The sequence below is a fragment of the Polyergus mexicanus genome, unplaced genomic scaffold (assembly GCF_030449975.1).
Source record: "Polyergus mexicanus isolate NDT 795.1 unplaced genomic scaffold, iyPolMexi1.0 SCAF_29, whole genome shotgun sequence".
Lineage (NCBI taxonomy): Eukaryota > Metazoa > Arthropoda > Insecta > Hymenoptera > Formicidae > Polyergus > Polyergus mexicanus.
The window spans coordinates 236152-260138 of record NW_027223349.1 but is presented as its reverse complement, the minus strand read 5'-3'; the positions used below and the strand labels follow the sequence as shown (position 1 = coordinate 260138).

The following is a 23987-nucleotide window of genomic DNA, read 5'->3' as shown; positions in this document are numbered from 1 at the left end:
AACATCGTTGGAACCAATTACGCATCGATGTCGTAAAATTGAACGTTGGAGGTATTCGTTTATAGCATGTAATTCGTACGATCCCTCGGGAATCGTAATTTTCTTGTCATCGTTATCAAAGTAAAATTTATTATTCCAAGAATTTACGTTCGATATCGTATGATAAGTTTCAAAGTCCGTTAAACCAAGCTCGTAATTGCCATCGTTTAAATCTATAGCCGGAAAGTAGCTTACAGCAAGAGCGCTACTCTTGCCGGTCAACGTAAGTGTGAGTGACATGCTGAAAAACTGTCAAACCAATACTGAGTCGCGACGGTGAATTGTCAGGCTTTAAATTCATTTCGATCATCGACCGTTTGAAGAAATCGAAGACACAATTGTCCACAAATACTTTGATTATAATTTTGATAGGCCGTGTGATTGTATTCTATATTTTCAACATTCTGTCCAAAATATCGCACTAATTCCTTGGGCGGTCGCAGATTTCCAAAACTATCAAAATATACTACACGATCTCTCCTCTTTGCATACGCAACCCAATGAGTGCCATCTACGTCATCCAAATTGACGATACCGCTCTCATTTCGCCGTGCACCGCTTATCGGTAAATTATTGCGCATGAAAACACCTCTAAAAAATTGTATACGCATACGTCTTGCAAGTTGATCCAATTGTACATTGGTTGTTACACCGGCAGGCATTTTTATTTTGACCTTTTTTTTCTTGGTTGCTGCTGAGAACTCTCGTCCACGCTTGTATGGAGCGAGATAAAGTCCGTGACCTTCTAGGGCGCGATTATGACGTTGCATTTCTTCGAGCTGACGTTGCGCCGCTTTGCTATCGTTTATCGCCTTCGCGATGGCCGCTGCTCCGCCAGCCAAAGAACCGAGAACTCCCAATAATGGTAAAATTGGTAAGATACCACCGCACTTCGCTATAGGAAGTATTCGTTTTTTCACAGTCTTTTCCTTCATCAGTGATTTTTTGGTTTTCATCCCCATACCGAAATTTGTGTTTGCTTTCATTGCTGCCCAAACAGCTGTAGCGGCCGCTCTTTCGCCAAGAGTCGAATCTCTCGCGGTAATACGTGTTTGCGCTTTCGTGGTAAGTATATTATCCGCAACGTGTCGTTGACGGAAATCGTTGCTTCGGGAATAAGCTGTGCCGTGCTCGCGATACGCGGCATCCAATGAATTGATACCCCGATCGCCTCTAGCCAATCGTGTTTCTAAATGAGTTTCCGGTCCGCAAAACTGATAGCCTGGAATATGTAATTCGATAGGAAGTGTATTTATCGCACGATTTAACAAACCACTACCTCTTATAATTTTTGTCGGCATTTGCCACAATCTTTTATTAACGGTTTTGGACCGTCGATATGTGTTTGCTGCCATGGTAAATTATAATGTTGCATGCATCGACGATACAGAGTCTTTTATATGTTCGGAAAGCTTGTCCCACAATTGTTCCACGTAGCTACCAAAGTGTCGCAGTAAAATAATGTTGGGGATAATCTGTAACGGCTCGGTGGTAAGAATATCGCTGTCAACCGATAGAAGAAGAAACATTTTTGAGACTGAACGGTTTCAATCTGGTGCACCTCTATAAATAGGGCCCCGATGATTCATCTAAAAATCTGATTCGAGATTCGCGAGAGTAAGTATGCTACAAGCGACGACAATCAAAGTGACAAATTTTGACGATAAAACACGTAAAAGAAATACGCATGGAAATATGCTGCCGATTATTATACGCGGTATCATTTGCGGTCCTTCGAATTGCGGTAAGACTAACGTGTTGATAAGTTTGATAGAAAGTCCACACGGTGTACGTTTCAAGAATGTGTACGTATACTCGAAATCGCTTCAACAACCGAAATATCGATACTTGGAAAATTTGCTATTACCGATCGACGAAATTGGTTATTTTACATTCTCTAATAATAGTGACGTTATTCCACCGAATGAGGCGCTTCCGATTTCCATTTTTATCTTTGACGACGTGGCGTGCGATAAGCACGATACGATAAGAGAATACTTTGCAATGGGTCGACACTCGAGCGTCAACTCTTTCTATCTTTGTCAAACGTATGCCAAGATACCCAAGCATCTCGTACGGGATAATGCAAATTTACTGATTTTATTTAAACAAAATGATACAAACTTGAAACATATATACAACGATCATGTAAATACTGACATGTCTTACGATGATTTTCGCGCATTCTGTCAGAAATGTTAGTAACACAAATATGGATTTGTAGTGATTGATAAAGACAGTTTACAGATTAATGAACGATATCGAAAAAGATTTAACGATTTTGCAATACCGTAAAATAGTTAGTCGCTATTGATACATTGATCGAGCAACGTCTAAAATTTTTCGTCCGAGCGCAACATGATGACGATTGACAGTAACGATTGTGAGAAGATTGCGAAAGAGATTGTAAAAACGAGCGAAACAATCCGCAAAAAATATCGTTCTTTAACAACTGGTCGAATGGAGGAAGACGTCGCATTGGAGAGGCACTTTAAACCAATTATCAAACCTTTAAAACAACTTGTCGAAAATACAATCAATGCGGAATCTAATGAAACGAAAATCGAACCAATGAGTATGCTCGAAGACAAGCATCTGAAAAAAGAGTCAAAGTATGGAACAAAGGTCAAATTTATCATTGAATGATTCGCTAATAACTTCTACTTCAAATCAATCAAAACGTAAGCGAATGAAACAATTATCGAATGTGGTTACTTCTACTCTGATAAAATATTGCATGAAAGACCGTCTCCGTCTATGGAAGGAATTTTCGAAACCACGCCTGAAATGCTTGTGACGTCGGTTCAACATCTATTACAAACGTCCGAGGGTCAAAGTACATTGCGCGCATACTGGGGCCCCTAGGGCAAAAATATGTGGTACCTATTTTGAGTTAAGATAAAGATAGCAATATGGATTATGTATATGGTGTTAAATTTTACAACGAAAGAATGATAAAATTTTTGATGTGGATAAAGATGACAATATAATTATCGGTGGAATAAGATACGTGAGAACACCAAGTCTCTACGAGTTTATTTTCAAGAGAGTGTCCGACGGTGACGTATACACTGAGGATAATAAAATTAAATACAAAAATATATTATTGGCGACAAATGCACATAGACGTGACAATGATATGCGTAATCCAGTATTAAGTAACAAGAGATACAAGTATAAAAATATAGCGAACTTAATCTCTACTAAAAAAGCTGGAAGAGGTATAAACATACCGCACGCTATGACGTTAAACGATAATAAAATCGGTTACATTCATTGGAATGATCCCAACGAGTTGGTAGATCGCTTGCGATTGCGGAAGCTTCGCGTCAAGCCGGCAACTATGCCCACGACAATGAAATATTATCAATTATCGAGGAACATTGCGAAGCTGGTCTTATTATAAATTAAACTATGCGTTGACGAAACAAGTCAGTCTGTCAATATCGTTTGTGTCAAAATGTCGATTAATAAATTTGGATTATCGTTCGGAACATTGAACAACTCACTATCAATGGAATGGATTACTAAGAAATTACGCTCTGTGTCAGACTGCCTCCGGCTTTGATGCAAGGTCGCGCAAGATACGACGCGTAGCGCAACCGGAAGATGATACTGATGCCGCAAACAAACAGTACGTGAAAATACGTGTCAAGCTTTTAAAAGATAGATTGGAAAAACTTGAGAAAAAAATAATCACGCTTGAGACGAATATGCAAACGCTACAAATAATGATGGACGAGATGCAGAATGCAACTCACACGCAGACTATATTTAATTCAGCACAGGAGAAAATAGATATATAAAGAATATACATGGAGGAATTATCTCATTGTTGCGAATTATGCCGCGATCAAATATGTCGCGAAAGACAGCTGCTGGTGAAGGAATTGCACACTCCACCGAGAAAAAATTTTCCATGTAGACGTGTCATAGTACGTGGATTCGATGATCTGTGGCAGGCGGACGTGGCCGAGATGCGTCCATATGCACGATTCAACAAAGGCTATAATTACATACTTACAGTTATCGATGTGTTGAGCAAGTATGCGTGGGCTGTACCGCTCAAGAGTAAGTGGAAACGAAATGCCTGACGCTATCGCAAAGATAATTCGAGACGATGGAAGATGTCCGAGAAATTTTCAAACCGACAGAGGAAAAGAATTTTATAAATGTACAGAAACTCGTGAACAAATACCGTATTAATCATTATTCGACGTACTCTGTCATGAAAGCCTCGGTCGTGGAACGATTCAACCGAACGTTAAAGAGCAATATGTGGAAAATGTTCACGCTTAATGGATATTACATGTGGATCGACGCGTTGTCCCGGCTCGTTAGAGAGTACAATGCGCGAAAACATCGCACTATCGGTATGAGACCTATCGATGTTACCCCCGCGATCGCCGATAAACTTTTAAATACGGTATACAGCAACGTAAAGATTGCGGCACCGACAAGATTCAAAGTAGACAATCCGTTACGCGTGAGTAAATTCAAGACCATCTTTGACAAAGGTTATACGCCAAATTGATCGACCAAAGTGTTTAAGATCGTTAAAGTGCAGAAAACTAATCCCGTGACTTATGTACTCGAAGATTCGCGCGGAAATTCTGTCGCCGGCGGATTTTACGAATACGAGTTACAACACGTTGTCAATCTCTATGTACATTTCGTGGAAAAGGTGATACGCAAAAAGGGTGACAAGGTTTATGTGAAATAGCTGGGACTTGAGGCTACACACAATTCTTGGATAGATAAAAATAATATATTATAAATATTTTAATAATAATACATAATATTAAAGATATTTTACAAATATAAACAAAATTGTACATTATAAAATATATATTTATATATATATAATTTACAATAAATAATTTTAATTTATAAATATACGTAATTCTTATTTACAATAAATATACATGATTTTTATTTACAACGGTATTTTGTAATATCCTCACGGTAGTGTGTCGGTGGTTCCGGGTACGATATACCGCTTATCATCGTACAGTCCTAAAGCAATTTTTGTCTCGCGAATAGTGTATACTTCGTATAATTTAGATCTTATACAAAACTGCTGACGCATCATTTCAATCTCTTCGTCCAATCACCGCGTTTAATCGTCGAACGTTATTGTTCTCGTGACGACATTACGTCTTGACGTCTTTTACCTTTTTCGTATCCTTCTTACCATCTACTCGCAACGCGTACATTTTTGCCCTAAGCCCGACGAATTCGGTCATGATGGCGCCATTATTTTCATCCTTCATTAAACCCGGTATCTTTTTATTCGCGAGCGGTATACCGTATACATTGTCCACTGCATAATCGCTGATATCGAATCTGTTGACGTTGCGCTTTATATTCTCATTGATATATGGTCACACTCGATGTGATATATGAGACTGTCGGTATCAGTGTACATGACTTTACATTTCTCTCGATATATAGGTACCATAATAATCTACCACGTAGATTGGTTTATTAAATTTAACTTCGAGATTGCGTAATTTAATGGCGATCAGATTCTCCGAAAACACGCTTCTACTATAAAAATTTGGTTTTGCGATCATCGCCTCTGTGCCATATCTTCCATCCCAATATGTTATAAGCTTAATATTAACGTGATTGTGCACATTTTCCATCGTTTTACCAAATACCGCATTATTCATTAATTTATATAAATTTTTTTCAAAATCATTTTTCGCGAGTGTTCGGAATTATGTATTGAGATCGATATAACTGCGAAGCCACGGAGATTGTGAAAACTGTAATATTCGATGTATTTTTGTAACGCGAAGTCCATGTCGCGTGCATTGTTGCAGGTTGCGGTAATATATCACGTAACACTTCTTATCATATAAGGTTGCGAGTAGCTTATCCTACTTACCAGGTAGTTTGTCGCGTGTCGAGCAAAACGGTAGGTCAGTGTGCGCATCGTGAACATGTTGCGGATATTCGAGATGGACTTCAAGGATATGGCCTACAGGCGAATCGAGCGCGATCGATGATGTATCAAAATCGGATACGCCAACCCATCGAAAATCTGCATAAGGCAAAGGTTGACACATTGTCCATCCGTACAAATTATTTATATCAAAGTACGTGAGATACGACGAAAGTTTCGATGGATCGTACGACTGTATGTACTTGTTATTAGCGTACGTATCTGTTGGAACATTAACTCAAACTACCGCATATTCCACGTTCGATAAATAAAACCATGTCGGTATCAATTCGAAGGTAATATTCGTATGCTTCAACATCGTGTCTCACGTGTATCCGGGAAGAGTATAGTAATACGAGGAGTCGAGCCCATAACTTTTAATACAACTTTTGCGGAAATTTTCAAAAATGTCTGCTAATAATAAGACATCAATTTTGAGATACAAGTCGCTATATTCGCCCAGCGTTCGAATAGAGAACCGCTTTCAGACGTTCTCGGCGTGCGCGTAATCGCTCTCGGATATCGTGTCACTGGTCAAAAAACTGTAAAATGATTTGCGCGATGGTAAATACGTATCTTGCAACCAGTCGACGCAGTTAATGTATTCGTATGAAAAGACGCCCTTCCGTGTTAATAAATTGAAATTGTCATGCGGTAAATTTTGAAATTCAAATTTAAAAATTTTGAGTTTGTCTTTATTCAAGAATGATGCCAATTTATCGAGACTGGTAAGAAATTTATACGAATCGATAAAACGCAATTTAATATGATTTTTCGATTTCTCTTCGACAAGTTTAACGTTTTTCATAAATGATATATATTTTTCCTTTCGGAAGTAACTCGATTTCCTTTTCGAACGCTGTAGCTATTTCCATGATAATAAAATGCGCGTCGTAACCGGATAAATTATAAAAAACTATAGGAATGCAAAAAAAATCTTTATAATTTAAATTGCAATTTGAATGCGCGGGACTTCTGTAACGCCATGTCAGATGGCAATGATCGCGTACGCGTGTATTGTCTTGTACGAATGGTTTTTCGCAAATGTGGCATTGTGTCGCGTTGTGAAATTTTTCCCATTCATCGGGTGTTAAATTTACCATGGGAACATTAGTTGATAAAATACATTTTACACGCAGTGCTAAATTTTTAAGTTCTTCGATGAACCATGACATGCAATTGGTATCGCGACGAGAACGATACGCGGATAACGATTCGTTGTACAAGCAGTGTACATAATAAGCAATACTAAATATTTTATGATGTTGGTAATTTTTCTCCCCTCCATCTTTTCCAAGTCGGCGTACACGGCGAAAGAAAACTGCTCTTTCCGGTTATAGTTGAACGTGAGCCACTATGTTGTGCGACAACATGAAAGTGCAATTTATGACCTAATTCTGGGATCGTTTTGCGGAGAGTGTAGAAAATCGCTGTATCAAATAGTGCCTTGTAATATGTGTCCAATTTGCACTATATAAGTTGGACAAAACTTGTGTTGTGAAAAGACTTGAATAGGAAATATAGAGGAACCCAAATACATTGTGCGATTAGAACAATATCTATAGGAGGATTTCATAGGAGTAAACTCGGCGAGTTTATGCGACTTATGGGAAGAGGAATGCCTTAAATGTCTCGATGAATTAGAAGCACAATATCGATTCAGAGTGTCAAAGGGGCTTATGATTCGATCGCTGCCTGGCCGAATTGCGCGACTACAAGGTTTAAGGTATTCGTTACGTAAAAAATACAAACGCTTAGATGACTGTGTCCCGGCGCTATCAAGTAACATCCCAGTAAATTCGGTAATGCAAATGTTACAAGGCCGAGAAATCGGTTTAAACAAATCGTATACAGCATGCTTGGACGATTACCTGAGACATTATTCATTATCGGTCGACTTCAAGGATTGGTGAACATTGTATCTATTTTTAAAAATATTAAATATTAAAAATTAAATTAGTATACTAATAAGACTTTTATTTTTATGTTTTAGAAGGAGCGCCGCTCTATTATACATATTTTTTATTTTTTATATTTCTATTATTATTATAATTTTATTTTATTATTTTTATATTTTTATTTTATTATTTTTATCTTATTATTATTTTTAATTCACACACACACACATTTGTATTATATACACATTTTTTAAAATAAATATTATTATATATAATAAAATGTTGATTATTTCTGCGCCTCCTTTCCTATTCTTACTCCTGCATGCCTCGCGTTATCTCTGGTATGATATCGAATTGTTAGTGATAAGCGATAGCACTATGCGATACGATTTGTTGCTAGGCAGGCAGTTTTTTGCGACTTCGGAGATAAAATTAATCTATCAGCAAGGAAGGTTCAGTTTTGAGATAACGAAAGACCCCGAGGATAATGTGCATTCCATTTTCAATCAATATAGACGAAAAAATAAATGTCATCGAGAATGGCTTAAGCCAGGAGTAGTGTTACTAGGAGAGTTCTAACTCAGGTCCTCTGAGAGGGGTTAAGGGGTGAGGGGAAACCGACGCCGGGAGTATGACGTCACGTGGGGAGACCGCGGTGGAACGATAGGCGCAGGGGCCGCGGAGAGGGGGGAGGGGGACCGCGGCGGAACGGTAGGCGAGGGGTTCGCGGAGAGGGGGAGGGGAACCGCGTTCTAACCGGTGGGCGAGGGGTCCGCGGAAAGGGGGGAAGGGGAAAGCGGCGAAACGGTAGGCGAGGGACTCGCGAGGAAGAGGGAACGCACGCGACCGCGAGTAGGTGTGAGAGAGATAGCGCGAGGCGTCCGCAATGTGTAAGAGAGGAATAGCGCGAGGCATGCACTTGGGAGAGAGAGAGAGAGAGGGATAGCGCAAAGCATGCACGTGGATGATGCGGCGTTCGCAAGGCGATGTGAGAAGGACAGCGCAAGGCATGCACGCGTGTAGGAGAAGGATAGCGTCTGCATTGGCGTGGGGAAAGGATGACGTTCACGGGAGAAAGAGAGATAATGCGAGGCACGCATGTGGGAAAAGGAAAAAAGGTGTAGAAATAATCGATATTTTTTAATATAATAATAATAATAAGTTTATTCAATAATTGTGTATATAATACAATGTATGTGTGTGTGTGTATTAAAAAAATAATAATAAAAATATTAAAAATAATAAAAATATAAAATATATAGGTGGCATTCCTTCTGAAACAGAAAAGAAATTTTATTAATTAATTCAAATATAATATTTTTTCAAATAGATACAATTAATTCTTCGAGTATTTCAATGTGGTTCTCACCCATAACAAGACGTCAGCTATGTTTTATATATCAAAATCCCAATCTTTGGACGTCACTATATAATGATCTCGCAGACAATGATCCAAATCTATTGTACGAGATTTCTTCAAGCCGATTGCTTGACCTTGCACCATTTGTACAATTAAAGTAACAGGAGTGTTTGTCGATAACGCCGGGACACGGACATCTAAGTGTTTGTATTTTTTGCGTAACGAATGTCTTAAACTTTCAAGTCGCGCGATTCGGCTAGCCAGCGATTGAATTCCATGCCCCTGTTGTAACATCTCGAGTCGGTACTGTTCTTCCAACCACTCGAGACATTTAAGGCATGTTTTTTCCCATAACTCGCATGCACACACCGAGTTCACTTGTATAAAATCCTCCCATAAAAATTGTTCTAATTCCGCAAAATGTTCGGAGTCCCCCATATTTCCTATTTAAGTCTTTTCACAACACAAGTTTTGTCCAGCTTATACAGTGCAAATTGGGCATATATTGCAGGGCATTATCTGGTACAGCGGTTTTCTACATTCTCCGCAAAACGATTCCAGGATTAGGTCATAAATTGCACTTTCATGCTGTCGCACAACACGAATATTCGAAAATAAGTCTAAAATATGCATAAAATAGCATGTGCAAATTTTTTCGTTGTCTTCACTTTTATAATAAAAGTATATACAGCACATTTTTGCCGCACCTAAACTATTTATTTCAACTCAGTTTAAAGTACGTTGATTTATGTCCATAATAACACTACTGCAATCACTATTGTAATCGAAATCCTCCGAAAGTATGCAGTCTTCGTCTGATGAATCGTCCGACAAATTCTCAACATCCATCAAGTTGTCATCTTCGAGAATGACATCCTCATCTTCAATAACAATAACTTCTTCATCAGCCATAACACATATTGTTAAGATCGTCATAAGGGCGAGGACGGTTTAGACGGCGAGTGACTGCGGTATCGGGTGATAATAATCAGATATCTGGTTACGCTAAAAAGAAGCTCAGCGCGTTGAATCGCAAGTTTTTAAAATCATTGGAATTCGTCGTATGAAATACTTAAACAATATGATTCACATCTTGAATATCGGAGGTGAGCCGATCTTTGACGATCGTATCGTCAAGATTGAGACTCATACGTACAATCCATATGCCAACACAACGGTGGGATATAGCGGCGAGATACGGATACCGATACAACATCAAGATTTGTATATGTTACCATGTGAAAGTTTTCTATACGTCGAGGGAAAGTGGATGGTGCGTAAAGGAGCTGAAGGGAGAAGAGTGATATTGGGCAACAATTGTGTCACGTTTATGTTTGATGAACTTCGATATGAACTCAACGGTGTGGAGATTGACCGCAACAGAAACGTTAGAATAACTTCCACGATTAAAATCTATGTCTCTCTAACAGCCGAGAGGGGTAAAATCTTGGGGAATGCTGCGTGGAATATGTCACATAATGCTGCTGAAGCTTACTTCAATTTTTGCGTGCCGCTAAACATATTATTGGGTTTTTGTGAAGATTATAAGTGAATTGTGATTAACGCTCGTCACGAATTAATTTTAATATATTCGCGCAACGACATTGCATATTTGGAAATGCTACGGCTGAAGCTGATATCGAATTATTCAAAATACAATGGCGTATGCCACATGTAATATTGAGCGAGGTCAATAAACTATCCTTGCTACGCGCGTTGGAAAGCGGGCGATACTTGAATATGAGTTTTCGCTCTTGGGATCTATACGAATTTCTTCTATTGTTTAATACGACCAAGCATTCGTGGACCGTGAAAGCCGCCTCTCAGCTGGAGAAGCCGCGATACATGATGTTTGCGCTGCAGACTGACAGAAAAAATACTGTGTCAAAAGATATTACTACATTCGACGACTGTAAATTGACCAACATTAAACTCTATCTAAATTTGGAATTTTATCCCTACGATGATTTAAATTTAGATTTTGATAAAAATAGATTCTCCCTCCTGTTCGATATGTACTCCTGTTTTCGCAAATCTTATTACGGATGTGATCATGATGTGCTATTAAACATTTTAAAATTTCTATATTGCGTTCCTCTCGCGGTTATTGACTGTTCGCTACAGAACAAATCTGTTAAAAATTCCACCGTGGACGTAAGATTAAAGTTTGAGTGCAAAGAGGATATACCGGCAAATACTACCGCCTATTGTCTCATTTAGCACGATTGCCTTGTCGAATATTGCCCATTGACTAACGTAGTTCGTAAAATTACATAGATTACCAAATATCCCTTCCAATGTCAAAATATATAAAGATTGAAATTTTGACGGTCGATAGAAGTCGTACATCATTCTTGCAATCGTGCAGTAATATTGTCAGCATGATCGCGCCAACGTTTATGGATCTGCAAGAATTTATTATCGGGCGAAAAGGGCGGAATTGTCGTGAAAGAAGTAGCGATGAAAAATGGATTTGTTCTTTTTTTTGCAAATCCCATACGATGGCGTGCACTTACAAAATCTGAGAGATGTCAAGCTTCATGGCTGACATCACTATGGACTTTAATGGGAAGATGGAAACGTTCCATACAGCTTCGCTAGTTGATTACGAGAGCTGTGATGGGTGTGATGGAAGAGGAAGATGGAGCATCTTCTGTCGTGTACCTTAAAGGACACGAAAAACGAAAATGGCTGGCTGATATACTTAACGATGATGCGAGAAACGACGTTATTATCTAGATCTTGAATGCGGACTATGAAGATATTATTTCGTTAAATAAGCTAGATGTTACTAATACTATGCGCTGAAAAACATTTGAAAAATTGCGCTTTACAAAATGTATTTAAAATATTCAATTGGTGGACGAATCATCATAAAGATTCATCTAAACATTATTTAGAATAAGCTATTGTTAAAATGTATTTTTATTTTCTTTTATTTTCCCCTTTTCCTCTTTCTTATTTCAGTATGCGATTCAGTATGTGATTAAATTTCAGTACGTGACGTTAGATAGCGGCATCAGTCACCTTATCGGGCTACAGATGTTACATGTCTATAAACATAAAATTTTTAAAATAATTATTTTGTAGTTCAATAGTCGTTTTTAGCCGTTCAATAGTCATTCGATAGCTGTTCAAAGCTGTTCCATAGCCGTTCAAAGCTGTTCGATAGCCGTTCGATAGCTGTTCAATAACCGTTTGATAGCTGTTCAAAGCTGTACGATAGCCCTTCAATAGCTTTTCAATAGCCATTCGATAGTGGTTTACATATTATAAAAATATATTATTCATAGTTAAAAAACTTTAAATAATTGTTCGCGGGAACATGTTTAGTTTTGTCTTCTTATCATGTGCAGAAGGTAAGCGTTCTTTGTAAGTGATACATGCCCTACTCTAAAATGTTTCATCGAGACAATGTTTGCCCTGTCGTGGCTGTCATAACGTTTCGAGCAGTGAGTGACAAAAGCGTGTTCAAAGTTCGTTTATTACACGAAGTGTTCGAAAATACCATCATTAATAGAAACGGTGTTGTGCCAGGGCCGCTGAAACGGGTCGTGGTGGGCGGAGGATTTGGCGATGGGGCTGCTGAGAACCCTATTGAATCTTGTAGTATACTAGAGAGTAAGCAATATTTTCGCATATTTTACGTTGTAATAATTATTTATAGTATATTATAATATATTATAATTTTATTTTATAGTACGATACTAAGAGCGACATACAGATTCCCGGTTTTCTAAACTTTGAGCACCAGCGATTTATTAGAATGGTGAAACGTCACGAGCGTGAGATCGGCGAGGACGTCTGGGAAGACAACTCCGATGGCCTCCATGCGGAGTTAAGACGTCTGTTCGATCTCGAGCCGTACAAGGAGAACGTCAAGTTTCGGCAAATTTATCTTACAGACACGTAACTATGACGTTCCAAACGAAAGAAGCTTGCGTACATAGCGGTCTTAATATTATGTGTCGAGAAACGTGATTCATCAATTTCCTTGATGTTGTGCAAAAATTTTTGACTAATTTCTCTTACGTACAAGTAACTAAGACGTTCCGAACGAAGGAAACTTGCATACATAACGATCTTAGCTCTGTGTCCCAAGAATTGTTATTTCTCAATTTCCTTGATGTTGTACAAAAATTTTCAACAAATCTCACTTACTGACACGTAACTAAGACGTTCCGAACGAAGGAAACTTGCGTACATAACGATCTTAACTCTATGTAACGAGAAACGTTATTCCTCATTTTCCTTGATGTTATACAAGAATTTTCAACATATCTCACTTACTGACACGTAACTAAGACGTTCCGAACGAAGAAAACTTGCGTACATAGCGATCTCAGCTCTGTGCGCAGAAAAGCGTTTCTCCTCAATTTCCTTGATGTTGTACAAGAATTTTCGACTAATCTCACTTACTGATACGTATCTAAGACGTTCCGAACGAACAAAACTTGCGAACATAGTGATCTCAGCTCTGTGCCAAGAAAAGCATTTCTCCTCGATTTCCTTGTTATTGTACAAGAATTTTCGTCAAATCTGATTTATTGACACGAAACTAAGACATTCCGAACGAACAAAACATGCGTACTTAGCGATCTCAGCTCTGTGCGCAGAAAAGCGTTTCCCCTCAATTTCCTTGATGTTGTACAAGAATTTTCGACTAATCTCACTTACTGACACGAAACTAAGACGTTCCGAACGAACAAAGCTTGCGTACATAGCGATCTCAGCTCTGTGCCAAAGAAAGCGTTTATCCTCAATTTCCTTGATGTTGCACAAGAATTTTCGACTAGTCTCACTTACTGACACGTATCTAAAACGTTCCGTACGAACAAAACTTGCGTACATAGCGATCTCAGCTCTGTGTCAAGAAAAACGTTTCTCCTCAATTTCCTTGATGTTGTACAAGAATTTTTGGCAAATCTCACATACTGACACGTAACTAAGACGTTCCGAACGAACAAAACATGCATACATAGCGTTTTCAACTCTGTGCGCAAAAATGCGCTTATCCTCAATTTCCTTGATGTTGCACAAGAATTTTCGACTATTCTTGTTACGTCCCGTCGAATTCCGGCTGCGAGAAGGGGATTGCAGAGCTCGGAATTTTTTGCAGGACACGATCGCGAATTTCGGGTCGAATGAACCGCGTGGTTCTCCCCAAGGATACCTGCGATCAAGGTTATTCGCGATGGATACGCAGACAGGGAAGGGAACTTAACGAAGAGGGTGCATTTTAGCTTAATATTAAACAAAACAGAGGGAGCATTCAGAAAACTAAGCTATTCGCGGAGAACAGAATGAGTCAAAAGGGAAATCGAGACGCAGGCAAAAAGAATGAGTCGTAAAAGTGAAACTCGAGATGCGTCAGGAAGAGAAACTCAATATTAGACAAAGAGTGAGTCATAAAAGTGAAACTCGAAATGCGTCAGGAAAGAGAAATTCAGTATTAGACAAAGGGTGAGTCATAAAAGTAAAACTCGAAGTGCGTCAGGAAAGAAAAACTCAGTATTAGACAAAGGGTGAGTCATAAAAGTGAAACTCGAAAAGCGCGTCATAAAACAAATTCTAACCATCAGATAAGAAGTTTTCGTCCGAAAACTCTGGGAAGGACGCGCGTTTCGAAATATTCTAGAATATTCTTGATGTGTTTAACTAGATTATATTATGGCAGAACTCAATGTTATAAGACGCGTGTATGGCAAGTGGATTACTCGCAAGGAATTCGTGCGTTTAACGAAGTGGATTTGGTAATTATTGCCCGGGGTTCGGGGGTAACTAAAGGTCGCATAAGTAAACTTTCTTACCTTGTGACGGATGGTCGGGATGTTAATCGAACGGTCCGGGATTCCCTGCTTGGTTCACCGTGTAGCCGCGCCTTCGAATTACACGTCCACATTAACAGAATTTATTTGTTTCGCCGATCGGAGAGATAGGACGTAAATGATTTGTCCGGGTTTCGTTTGTTGAAAAGTGTTTATTCCTTTCGACACCAACTCCCGGACCGTCTTAGGTAATCGCACGCGACAGCAAGATATGAGCGGACACGCGAATTATCGTTTAACTATAACTTTATGAGCGTTAGGCGTTCGGTGTGCTCCCGGTGAAGGCTTGCGACGAAGTGTCTTAACGAAAAGCCTTCTCTGCGATCCACGTACAATAGTCCTGGTTGATACGGGTACTACAAAAAAGGAGGAATTTCGATCGTTCGATTCCGAGAGCCAATCGGCTATCGACAACGAGGTGTTTGTCAGAATCGAACGATACGAAGAAACCGCAAAAACGGAATGAAAACAAGGCTTCGCACGTAACGTCTCGCTTTAGAACGTTCGAGAAACAAAATTAATAATATAATTTATAAAACGCTTACTTTCTTGAACATCCCGCTCGCCTCGTATACCGGGTAGGTTACGAAATAACTGGTTAAATCCTACCAACATAATCGATACACGGCATCTTAATGATAATTCTTGATCAGACGGTCCGAAGAGCTCTACAGCAAATTTTTCAACATACAATAATAGGAAAAGAGTACAGATAAAGATCGTTGGTTATTCAATCGAAATACATGAGTTAACTTAATCAGTAAATCTTAGCATAGGGTTATTTACATAGGCGTTCTTAGAATAGATATATGTACATATATAGAGCGTGACGATAATTAAAGTCAAACTTAATTATTAACGCATAAAAAAAACGCAAATTAATTTAAGAGCCAGTGTCACTTGATATCGGTAGCTGACAGATCTGCGTTATTGGTCGCTTTAGAGTGGTTTTGGCAGTACGCAATGTAACTACTCGGACATGCCCATCCGATCCCGGATGTACGTCTAATATTCGGGCAAGTTCCCATTTCGAAGGAGGTGCCAAATTATTTTTCAACAATACCAGCTCGTTAATTTTGAGCTCCGGTTTGTTTTCTCGCCATTTACGCCTTTGTTGCAATGTATGCAAATAATCAGAAGACCAAGAACGCCAGATCTGCTCTAAAATCGCACGCACTTGCTGCCATCGAGACAGCCGATTCGAATCGATATCTAAAACAGATTCTTCAGGCGGGCTTACTAACGGGCGACCGACTAAAAAATGACCCGGAGTTAACGCGGAGAAGTCATTCGGATCATCATGTAACGCGGAAATCGGGCGGGAATTTAGGCAAGTCTCGATTTGACACAGCAGCGTAGCGAACTCGATCTGCGATAATGTTCGAGAACCAATCGCTCGTTTCAAATGAAACTTTAATCCTTTAACACCGGCTTCCCAAAGTCCGCCGAAATGCGGAGCCGAGGGAGGTATAAAATGCCATTTTACGTTATCATTAGCGATAGCGTCTTGTATTTGAGGGTCTGCGACAAGTCGCTGAAAGGTAGTGTTTAATTGGCGGTCCGCGCCTTGAAAATTAGTGCCGTTATCACTGTACATGTCGGATGGAAGACCGCGACGGCTTGCAAATCTCCGAAAGGCGGAGAGAAAACCGTTAGTAGCGTAATCATCTACGTATTCTAAATGGACGGCCTTTGTCGAGAGACAAATAAAAACGGCAACATAATATTTTTTGGATCGTTGACCGCGGCCGACTGACGGAATAATATTCATCGGCCCGGCGTAATCGACGCCTGTGTGCGAGAACGGAGCCGAAGGCGTGACGCGGGGCTGAAGGAGATTCCCCCTCAGCTGTTGCGAGGTACGTGCGCGTTCGCGTACGCACTTTACACAACTACGTATAAGAGATTTTACACTGGTGCGCGCTGAAATTATCCAATAATTTTGGCGTAAAATTCTTAACATTAATTGAGTGCCTCCATGAAGAGAGGCTTTATGAGCTTGAGCGATTAATAAATCCGAAATTCGATGTTTCGGTAAAATTATAGGGTGCCGTTCATCATAACTGAGTGACGAATTGTCAATCCGCCCGCCAAGGCGAATTAATTTATCTTTCCCGAGAAAGGGATAAAGCGATAACAAAGAACTGGATCTTGTTTGTGCTTTTGGAAAAGAATGACCTTCGTCGATAGCTAATTGATTGATAACGCGCATGGCTAAATACGGAGCTGGAGCAGTACCGTATGTAACCGTAAGCAATCGATAAGATTGTATCGGAGAATTAATATTAGATCGCCAAAAGATCCGTAAAAAATCGACATCGTCTCGATGAACGCGGATCTGTCGAAACATCTTTTCGATATCGGCGGTGTACACATAACGAAACTGACGCCAACGAAGGATAATTGAGGACAAATCGCGTTGTAATTTAGGCCCGGTCATTAAATGATTATTTAATGTAGAACCATTGCTCGTTTTGCACGACGCGTTAAATACTACGCGAAGTTTCGTCGTGCTGCTAGACTCGCGTAGTACCGGATGATGCGGTATATACACCGCTTGGTTAAGCGTCGGATTTTCGTCGGAGACAGATTCCATATGACCCATAGATTTATATTCATTTAAGAAAGAATGATAGGGTTTCGCGAGATCCGGATTTTTTCGTAGGCGTTGTTCTAATTTCGAATAAAGAAGCGCGGCAGTTTCGCGCGAAGATCCTATATCGAGCGGAGGGTTGGTTTTAAATGGTAACCGTATTATATAGCGGCCGTCTTCGGCACGCTGATGTGTTTCGATAAAATGTTGTTCGCATTTTTTATCTTCTTCCGACGGCTGAAGTTCGGAAGAAATTTCCTCGATCTCCCAAAATTTTTGAAGGAGAGAATCGAGCGAAGGAATTGTTACGCAATTTAATGAAGTCGCGGAACCGGTAATTGAATTAGAAGTGCCGGTAGGACCGGATAATATCCATCCTAAAGCAGTAAGCTGGGCCGTCGGAGTTCCGGTCGGACCATGTTTTACCTTTTGCTTTAATAACGATCCATATAAATCTGATCCGATAAGCAGATGGATCGGATGATTGCTAAACGGATCCGGATCCGCGAGAGATAATTTCCGTAAATGCGGCCAATAATCTACGGTTTTAGTCTTTGAGCGTATGACGTAATTTTTTGATATACGAAAGCAGTCAAAGAAAAGGTTGAGGAACCTCGCCCATTACAAGACTCGAGAGTAAGAGACACCTGAGATTTCGCTACGCCACTGTATCGTTCGCCGAAACACTGTACGTGGAGGCTCGCGCGGGAACGTTTCGTGCGCATAGTTTGACACAACGATTCCGAGATAAAGCTAACAGCCGAGCCTTGATCTAACAACGCACGAACTTTAAATTTACGTCCTTCGATGGTACGAAGTATTACCCATGCGGTGGCTAGTAACACGTTCGGCGGATTTTTCAGCGGCGAATGACTCGTTTGAACGGAAGCGACGGCGGTCTCGTTCTTTATCTCAGGCAGCTGAGCCGCTCGGTTGAGCGTTAAGCGTTTTGTTTTCCGAAACAGAATTTTCACTAATCTTCTGTACTGGTATATTTGAGTCACGATGCAAGAGCGTATGATGTGCTCGTCGACACAAATTACAGCGTTTTTTACTCTTGCAAGAGGTCGGGAAATGGCCGACCTTTAAACAATTAAAGCAACATTTGTGCGATTTGAGAAACTGAGTTCTCTGTTCGACGGATTTACGCTTAAACTCGTCGCATAACATCAAATTATGATTGCCGGAACAATTCAAACATTTTGCGGTGGCTACGTTATTCACCGAGGCCCGATTAGAGCCTTTATTTTTATGAGACGAAGTATCGGCATTTAACTTAGAATGATCGGTTAGTCCTCGAATTCGCAGCGTCATAAAATCTCGAATCTCTTCATACGTCGGAGATGCGGTTGATTTACCGCGTTGCAGATTCCACTCATTACGTGTGCGTGGACTAAATTTTTGCGAAACAATATAGACTAATAAGTTATCCCATTTTTCAACAGGTCTGCCTAAATTTGTTAACGCGGCTAATGACGCGGCAACGGTATCGCGTAAACCTTTGAGTTCGACAGCGGATTCCGTTTTCATAATAGGCAAATCAGCGAAAGCATGAATATGCGCATGAATAATCGCGTTTTGATTATCGTTCTCTTCGATAAGTAATTTCCACGCACCATCGTAATTTGTGTCTGCAATCTTAACATGATTAATTAATACAGCGGCTTCGCCCGTGACACTGGCTTTTAAATAATGTAATTTCTGCGTATTCGACAGCGATTCTTTCGAGGCGACGAGCGATTCGAATATTCCGCGGAAGTTTTCCCATTCCGCGAAATTACCGGAAAATTTCGGCAACGGGATTCGTGGTAATTGCAATGAAACCGCACCAGACAATTCGCGAGAAGAAATGTCGCTTACCGATGATGCCGCAGTCGGGTCGCACCGGGAGAATTTACCTATCACGTCTGCGAGGTAGTCCGCCGCTTCGTGGTAGACGTCCTCGGCCGTAAAGAATTCCTCCTCGGTGAAGTATTGGACTGTACGCTGTTCGTCGGCCGTTGCTATTTGCTGAAGCTGGACGTTGAGACGTTGACACCTTTCCCATAATGTCTCCAAGGCGTCTAGTCGACTCTTCGCCTTGTATTGCGTGACGTTGGCCTTGCCCATTTTCTTAAAGTTGGGGAACACTCGCTTCATCGAGCTTATTGTAATAGATTGCTTGATGAGGAGGCCCTGCAGCGAGACTGTCATGACGGTAGGCCGATAAGATGAAGCCTTTCAGCAACAATTTACCACCTGGTGGTTGTAGAGATGCTGAAGCGTGACGACTGGTCCGTCGCACGCGGATGTGCGAAGACGCACTATAATTTTCACTTAACAGTGCAGCGCGCTAAAGCGTGCGACAACTATGTGTAACTGCGGATTACGCAGGTCGCACTCTGAGGTGCGGAGTGCTAAAGAGCACAAAGATTGCACTTAAGCTGTGCAAAGCGCTAAGAAGCACGAGATTTGCGCGGCACTGCGGATTACGCAGGACGCACTTTGATGTGCGGAGTGCTAAAGAGCACAAAGATTGCACTTAAGCTGTGCAAAGCGCTAAGAAGCGCGAGATTTGCGCGGCACTGCGGATTACGCAGGGCGCAAATAATAATGATATGTTGTGCTTAAGAGCACAACTTTAATAATGCAAAGGGATGCAAAGTTGACTTCGCGCACTTTATTTTCCCGGAAGTCCTTTCAACGCGCTCGCGTTATTATTTACGGCAGCGGAATGCGGATAGATGTTTTGATATCGCGCACCGTCTCCGTCTCGCGATAGTTTTTATAAGTGCTGTTACCTTAGCGTGTCAGCGTTCTCACTCGCACTCCGCGAACTGATTACCGAATCACTATCTGTTTTTCCAAAATCCGGCTCGAAGGACCATTTAATGTAGCCGAGCCTTCGAATTACACGTCCACATTAACAGAATTTATTTGTTTCGCCGATCGGAGAGATAGGACGTAAATGATTTGTCCGGGTTTCGTTTGTTGAAAAGTGTTTATTCCTTTCGACACCAACTCCCGGACCGTCTTAGGTAATCGCACGCGACAGCAAGATATGAGCGGACACGCGAATTATCGTTTAACTATAACTTTATGAGCGTTAGGCGTTCGGTGTGCTCCCGGTGAAGGCTTGCGACGAAGTGTCTTAACGAAAAGCCTTCTCTGCGATCCACGTACAATAGTCCTGGTTGATACGGGTACTACAAAAAAGGAGGAATTTCGATCGTTCGATTCCGAGAGCCAATCGGCTATCGACAACGAGGTGTTTGTCAGAATCGAACGATACGAAGAAACCGCAAAAACGGAATGAAAACAAGGCTTCGCACGTAACGTCTCGCTTTAGAACGTTCGAGAAACAAAATTAATAATATAATTTATAAAACGCTTACTTTCTTGAACACACCGATATCCGGCCTTCCTGGGATCCTTGTCGTTGATGTCACTGGGTGGAGTCCTTGGGCGCTCGACTTCGATTGGAATCAGCTTGGCTGGCCACTTGATGGGAGTTATGCACTTGGCGCGTCGCGAGATCTCTAAGGTAGCGGTGTGATGATTCGCGAATAATTGTTCGTATTCAGGATCGTAGTGCGGTGTTACACCAACGTATCGCGATAGCCCGGAATCTACGGGTTCTAGGATCAACTCGCGAAGTAGTTTACGCGCGCGCTTCCTCACTCCTCCACGTCTGATCTTTGGCATTTGTTAATTTATTTAATTAACCACTAATCACTGGCTCTAATCAAGACGGCGTGTGCTTTCCAGAGGACACGGCGTGCGATGGACCGCACGGCTGTATCTTGTGTTTGGACTGATTGCAATAACAGTGTGCGGCGATCCGTACTGCTGGTACTGTATATCAGGTGTAAGCGTGTGCGTGTGTGTATAATTGAATAGAGCCGGGCGAAAATGTATTTTGATAACTGTAGATTTTAACAGGATATTGTTAACAGAAAGGTTAACCAAACGGATTAGAGCGGAGAAATAATCTTAAAATGCGTATTATTTACTTACGGATGCGGAAGGCTCAAAGCAAGAGTTGGATAAGGTGCGTTAATGAAGAGTCGACTTAATTCTCATACAGCACAATATGTTCATTCAACTTGTACACTGTTGCATTAATTCGACTTAATTTTAGAGTTATAAGTAAATTTAGATTAAACACTAGAGTTAGGATTTAGAAATTGAATTTAAAGTTAGAGTTAGAATTCGAACTTAGAATTGAATTGCGTCGCAGTCGCGGGAGAGGCTCTCCTAAGAGAGCTGTTGACGGTTCGAAGTGGCGGAGTAGACTCCCAAAGTTGGAGCGCGCACTGGGCTCCTTCGCTTCGGCGGCTCGGCCGCTGCCGAGAGTAGGGATGCGTAGTGGTGGAATGCGCAGTAGTGGAAATTTCCTTAGAGCTAACGAAGCGCCATGCCTCGGCACTCGGAGGAATCAAGTGTCATGGCGTGTTTTTGGCGCGCTATTCAAGTTGCGCTTATTAGACTTAGATTATTTAAGAGAGAACAAATAGAAATTCAAAGGTTGAATTTTTGACAGGATGATACCTTTCCCCTCGGAAAAGAATGTTGGACGTTATTGTTCCAACATTCTCCAAAGCGCTTAAACTTATGCTTGTAGTACGCTTACATCACTTTCTTAAAGTTATGCTAACAATTGATTATGCGATTTTTATTAATCTAGGATCCTCGGTGGGTATATAGATATTTATTCAATTTACCATAGTCTTTCGATGGGGCGTTTGGTGAGTTTTGGGGGTCTTCGCGCACACTTTCTCTAGGTACTTCTTCGCTATTCTTAGGGAGGGCAAGGGGCGTTGATTCTGCAATAGGGATCTCCGGGTCCCTTGTTCCCTAGGTGCTGGCTGTCCGCGGGCTCTCATCTGCAGGAGAAGGTGATTGAGCTCCAGACTGCTCCCAGCAGGTGAAGACTCCACCTATAGACAGAGTGAAGAGCGTAGCGTCTTATAATAGAATCGATTACGAACTTAGCGAGTCTCACTAGTAGGATTATGGCGAGCACTCCAGCGCTTGCTGATCCGAACGTGATGAATCGTTGCCACAGTCGTGTTCCGGCGTTTTCCGCTATCTTTTCTAATGACTTCTCGTCCATGAGATTATACAATGACACGCTCCCATAGGGGATCGTGTGTCCCATAGCTCCCTGCGCGATGGTGTCCAACATCGCGGGTTTTTCTACTGGGAACATTATGTGATTTCTCAAGCGGTCCAAGTCTTCTGTGGAGTAAATTCCGCTGATCGCGAGATTTGATGGGCTCACGTACTTTCACCAGGGCTTAGTTAGTGGTTGGATGGTTGATGGTGGTAAGGCCTCGATAGGTCTCGGCGTAATCCGAAACCATGTGTCTTCGACTCTGTACATGGTCGGCAACAGCTCGCTGCATTCCCTAGTGATTCCTGTCTTCATTAATATCCTCGATCTTGGTGATAAGAAGTATGACGTATTACCATGCGAGACGGGTAATTCGTTATAGCATTCCTCGGTCTGTCGAATTTTGCACAGGACGGGAACACACTTGATGATATGAATTACCTCGCCGACGGTGATTGCCATGTAGCCGGGCGATTTCATCAAACGAAATGCCATCTCGTCCGGGGCGATGCTGGAAAGTGAGAGTGCGTTTTCCAGAATTTGTTTCTCCAGGGCGCATTTTTGGCCCATGATGTCCCGGTACAGCTGTGTCAATTGGGTCTTCAGGTGCTTTTCCACGTATATGAATTTGGAGTTCACGTATGAGAAGATATCAAGGTTGTCGATGGCGATTCTTGATTGAGATTTGAACGTTCTTCTCGGTTGCGTCTCAAGGATAAATAACTTCGGGTGTTCCGTCTGGGTTAACTTATAGCCGCAGAGGTTCGTATCTGAAGTCTTGGCTAGAGCGAACGTAGTTTCCTTTGTTGTGACCGTGTAGATGACGGAGGACTCCTTCTGTGCCTCCTTGGGGGTGAGCCAGTAGGCGATGCCTTGGTATAATACATCAGCGTCGGAAGTTGCAGCTATCCGTCGGTATAATTCTCCAGTACGTTGACGTACCGTCTGCGTCGCTACATTCACCCTCCGTTGCGCGGCAACGGCTTCCTGAGGGTAAGACGACTTCATTTGAGGTGTGCTTGATCGGCAACTCCAGGCTCCTGGTAGTTATCTTGATAGAAGCCTGTACGACCACGTTGTCCCATGTTCCGAATGGATTGCTGAATTGCGTCCCTGTGCAGCGTACGTCTACGGTGAGGGTTCCGGCAAATGTCAGGCTATGCGTGGATGTGGTGTTTATTTTGATTTCCGCGATTAAAGCGTTGCCTCCCAGGAATATAGTTC

At 41.3% G+C, this 23987-nt stretch overlaps 3 protein-coding genes and 1 pseudogene across 3 annotated transcripts; 2 read left to right on the top strand and 2 right to left on the bottom strand.

Moving 5' to 3' along the window:
* The first annotated feature begins 3854 nt into the window (after window positions 1-3854).
* Window positions 3855-4762, top strand: LOC138943647 (uncharacterized). The gene is made up of 3 exons (XM_070314617.1): window positions 3855-4110; window positions 4275-4525; window positions 4607-4762. Exons 1-3 carry the CDS (start codon window positions 3855-3857, stop codon window positions 4760-4762), a joined length of 663 nt encoding a protein of 220 aa, XP_070170718.1.
* A 5566-nt stretch (window positions 4763-10328) lies between these two features.
* On the top strand, window positions 10329-10799 carry LOC138943646 (uncharacterized). The gene has a single exon (XM_070314616.1). The coding sequence runs from the start codon at window positions 10329-10331 to the stop codon at window positions 10797-10799; it is 471 nt and encodes a 156-aa protein (XP_070170717.1).
* A 5159-nt stretch (window positions 10800-15958) lies between these two features.
* Window positions 15959-19861, bottom strand: LOC138943645 (uncharacterized). Its single transcript, XM_070314615.1, has 3 exons — window positions 18752-19861; window positions 18294-18654; window positions 15959-18207 (listed from the first exon to the last, which is right to left on the bottom strand). The coding sequence occupies exons 1-3, from the start codon at window positions 19859-19861 to the stop codon at window positions 15959-15961; spliced, it is 3720 nt and encodes a 1239-aa protein (XP_070170716.1).
* A 2668-nt stretch (window positions 19862-22529) lies between these two features.
* Window positions 22530-23333, bottom strand: LOC138943644 (uncharacterized; annotated as a pseudogene).
* Window positions 23334-23987: the final 654 nt, after the last annotated feature.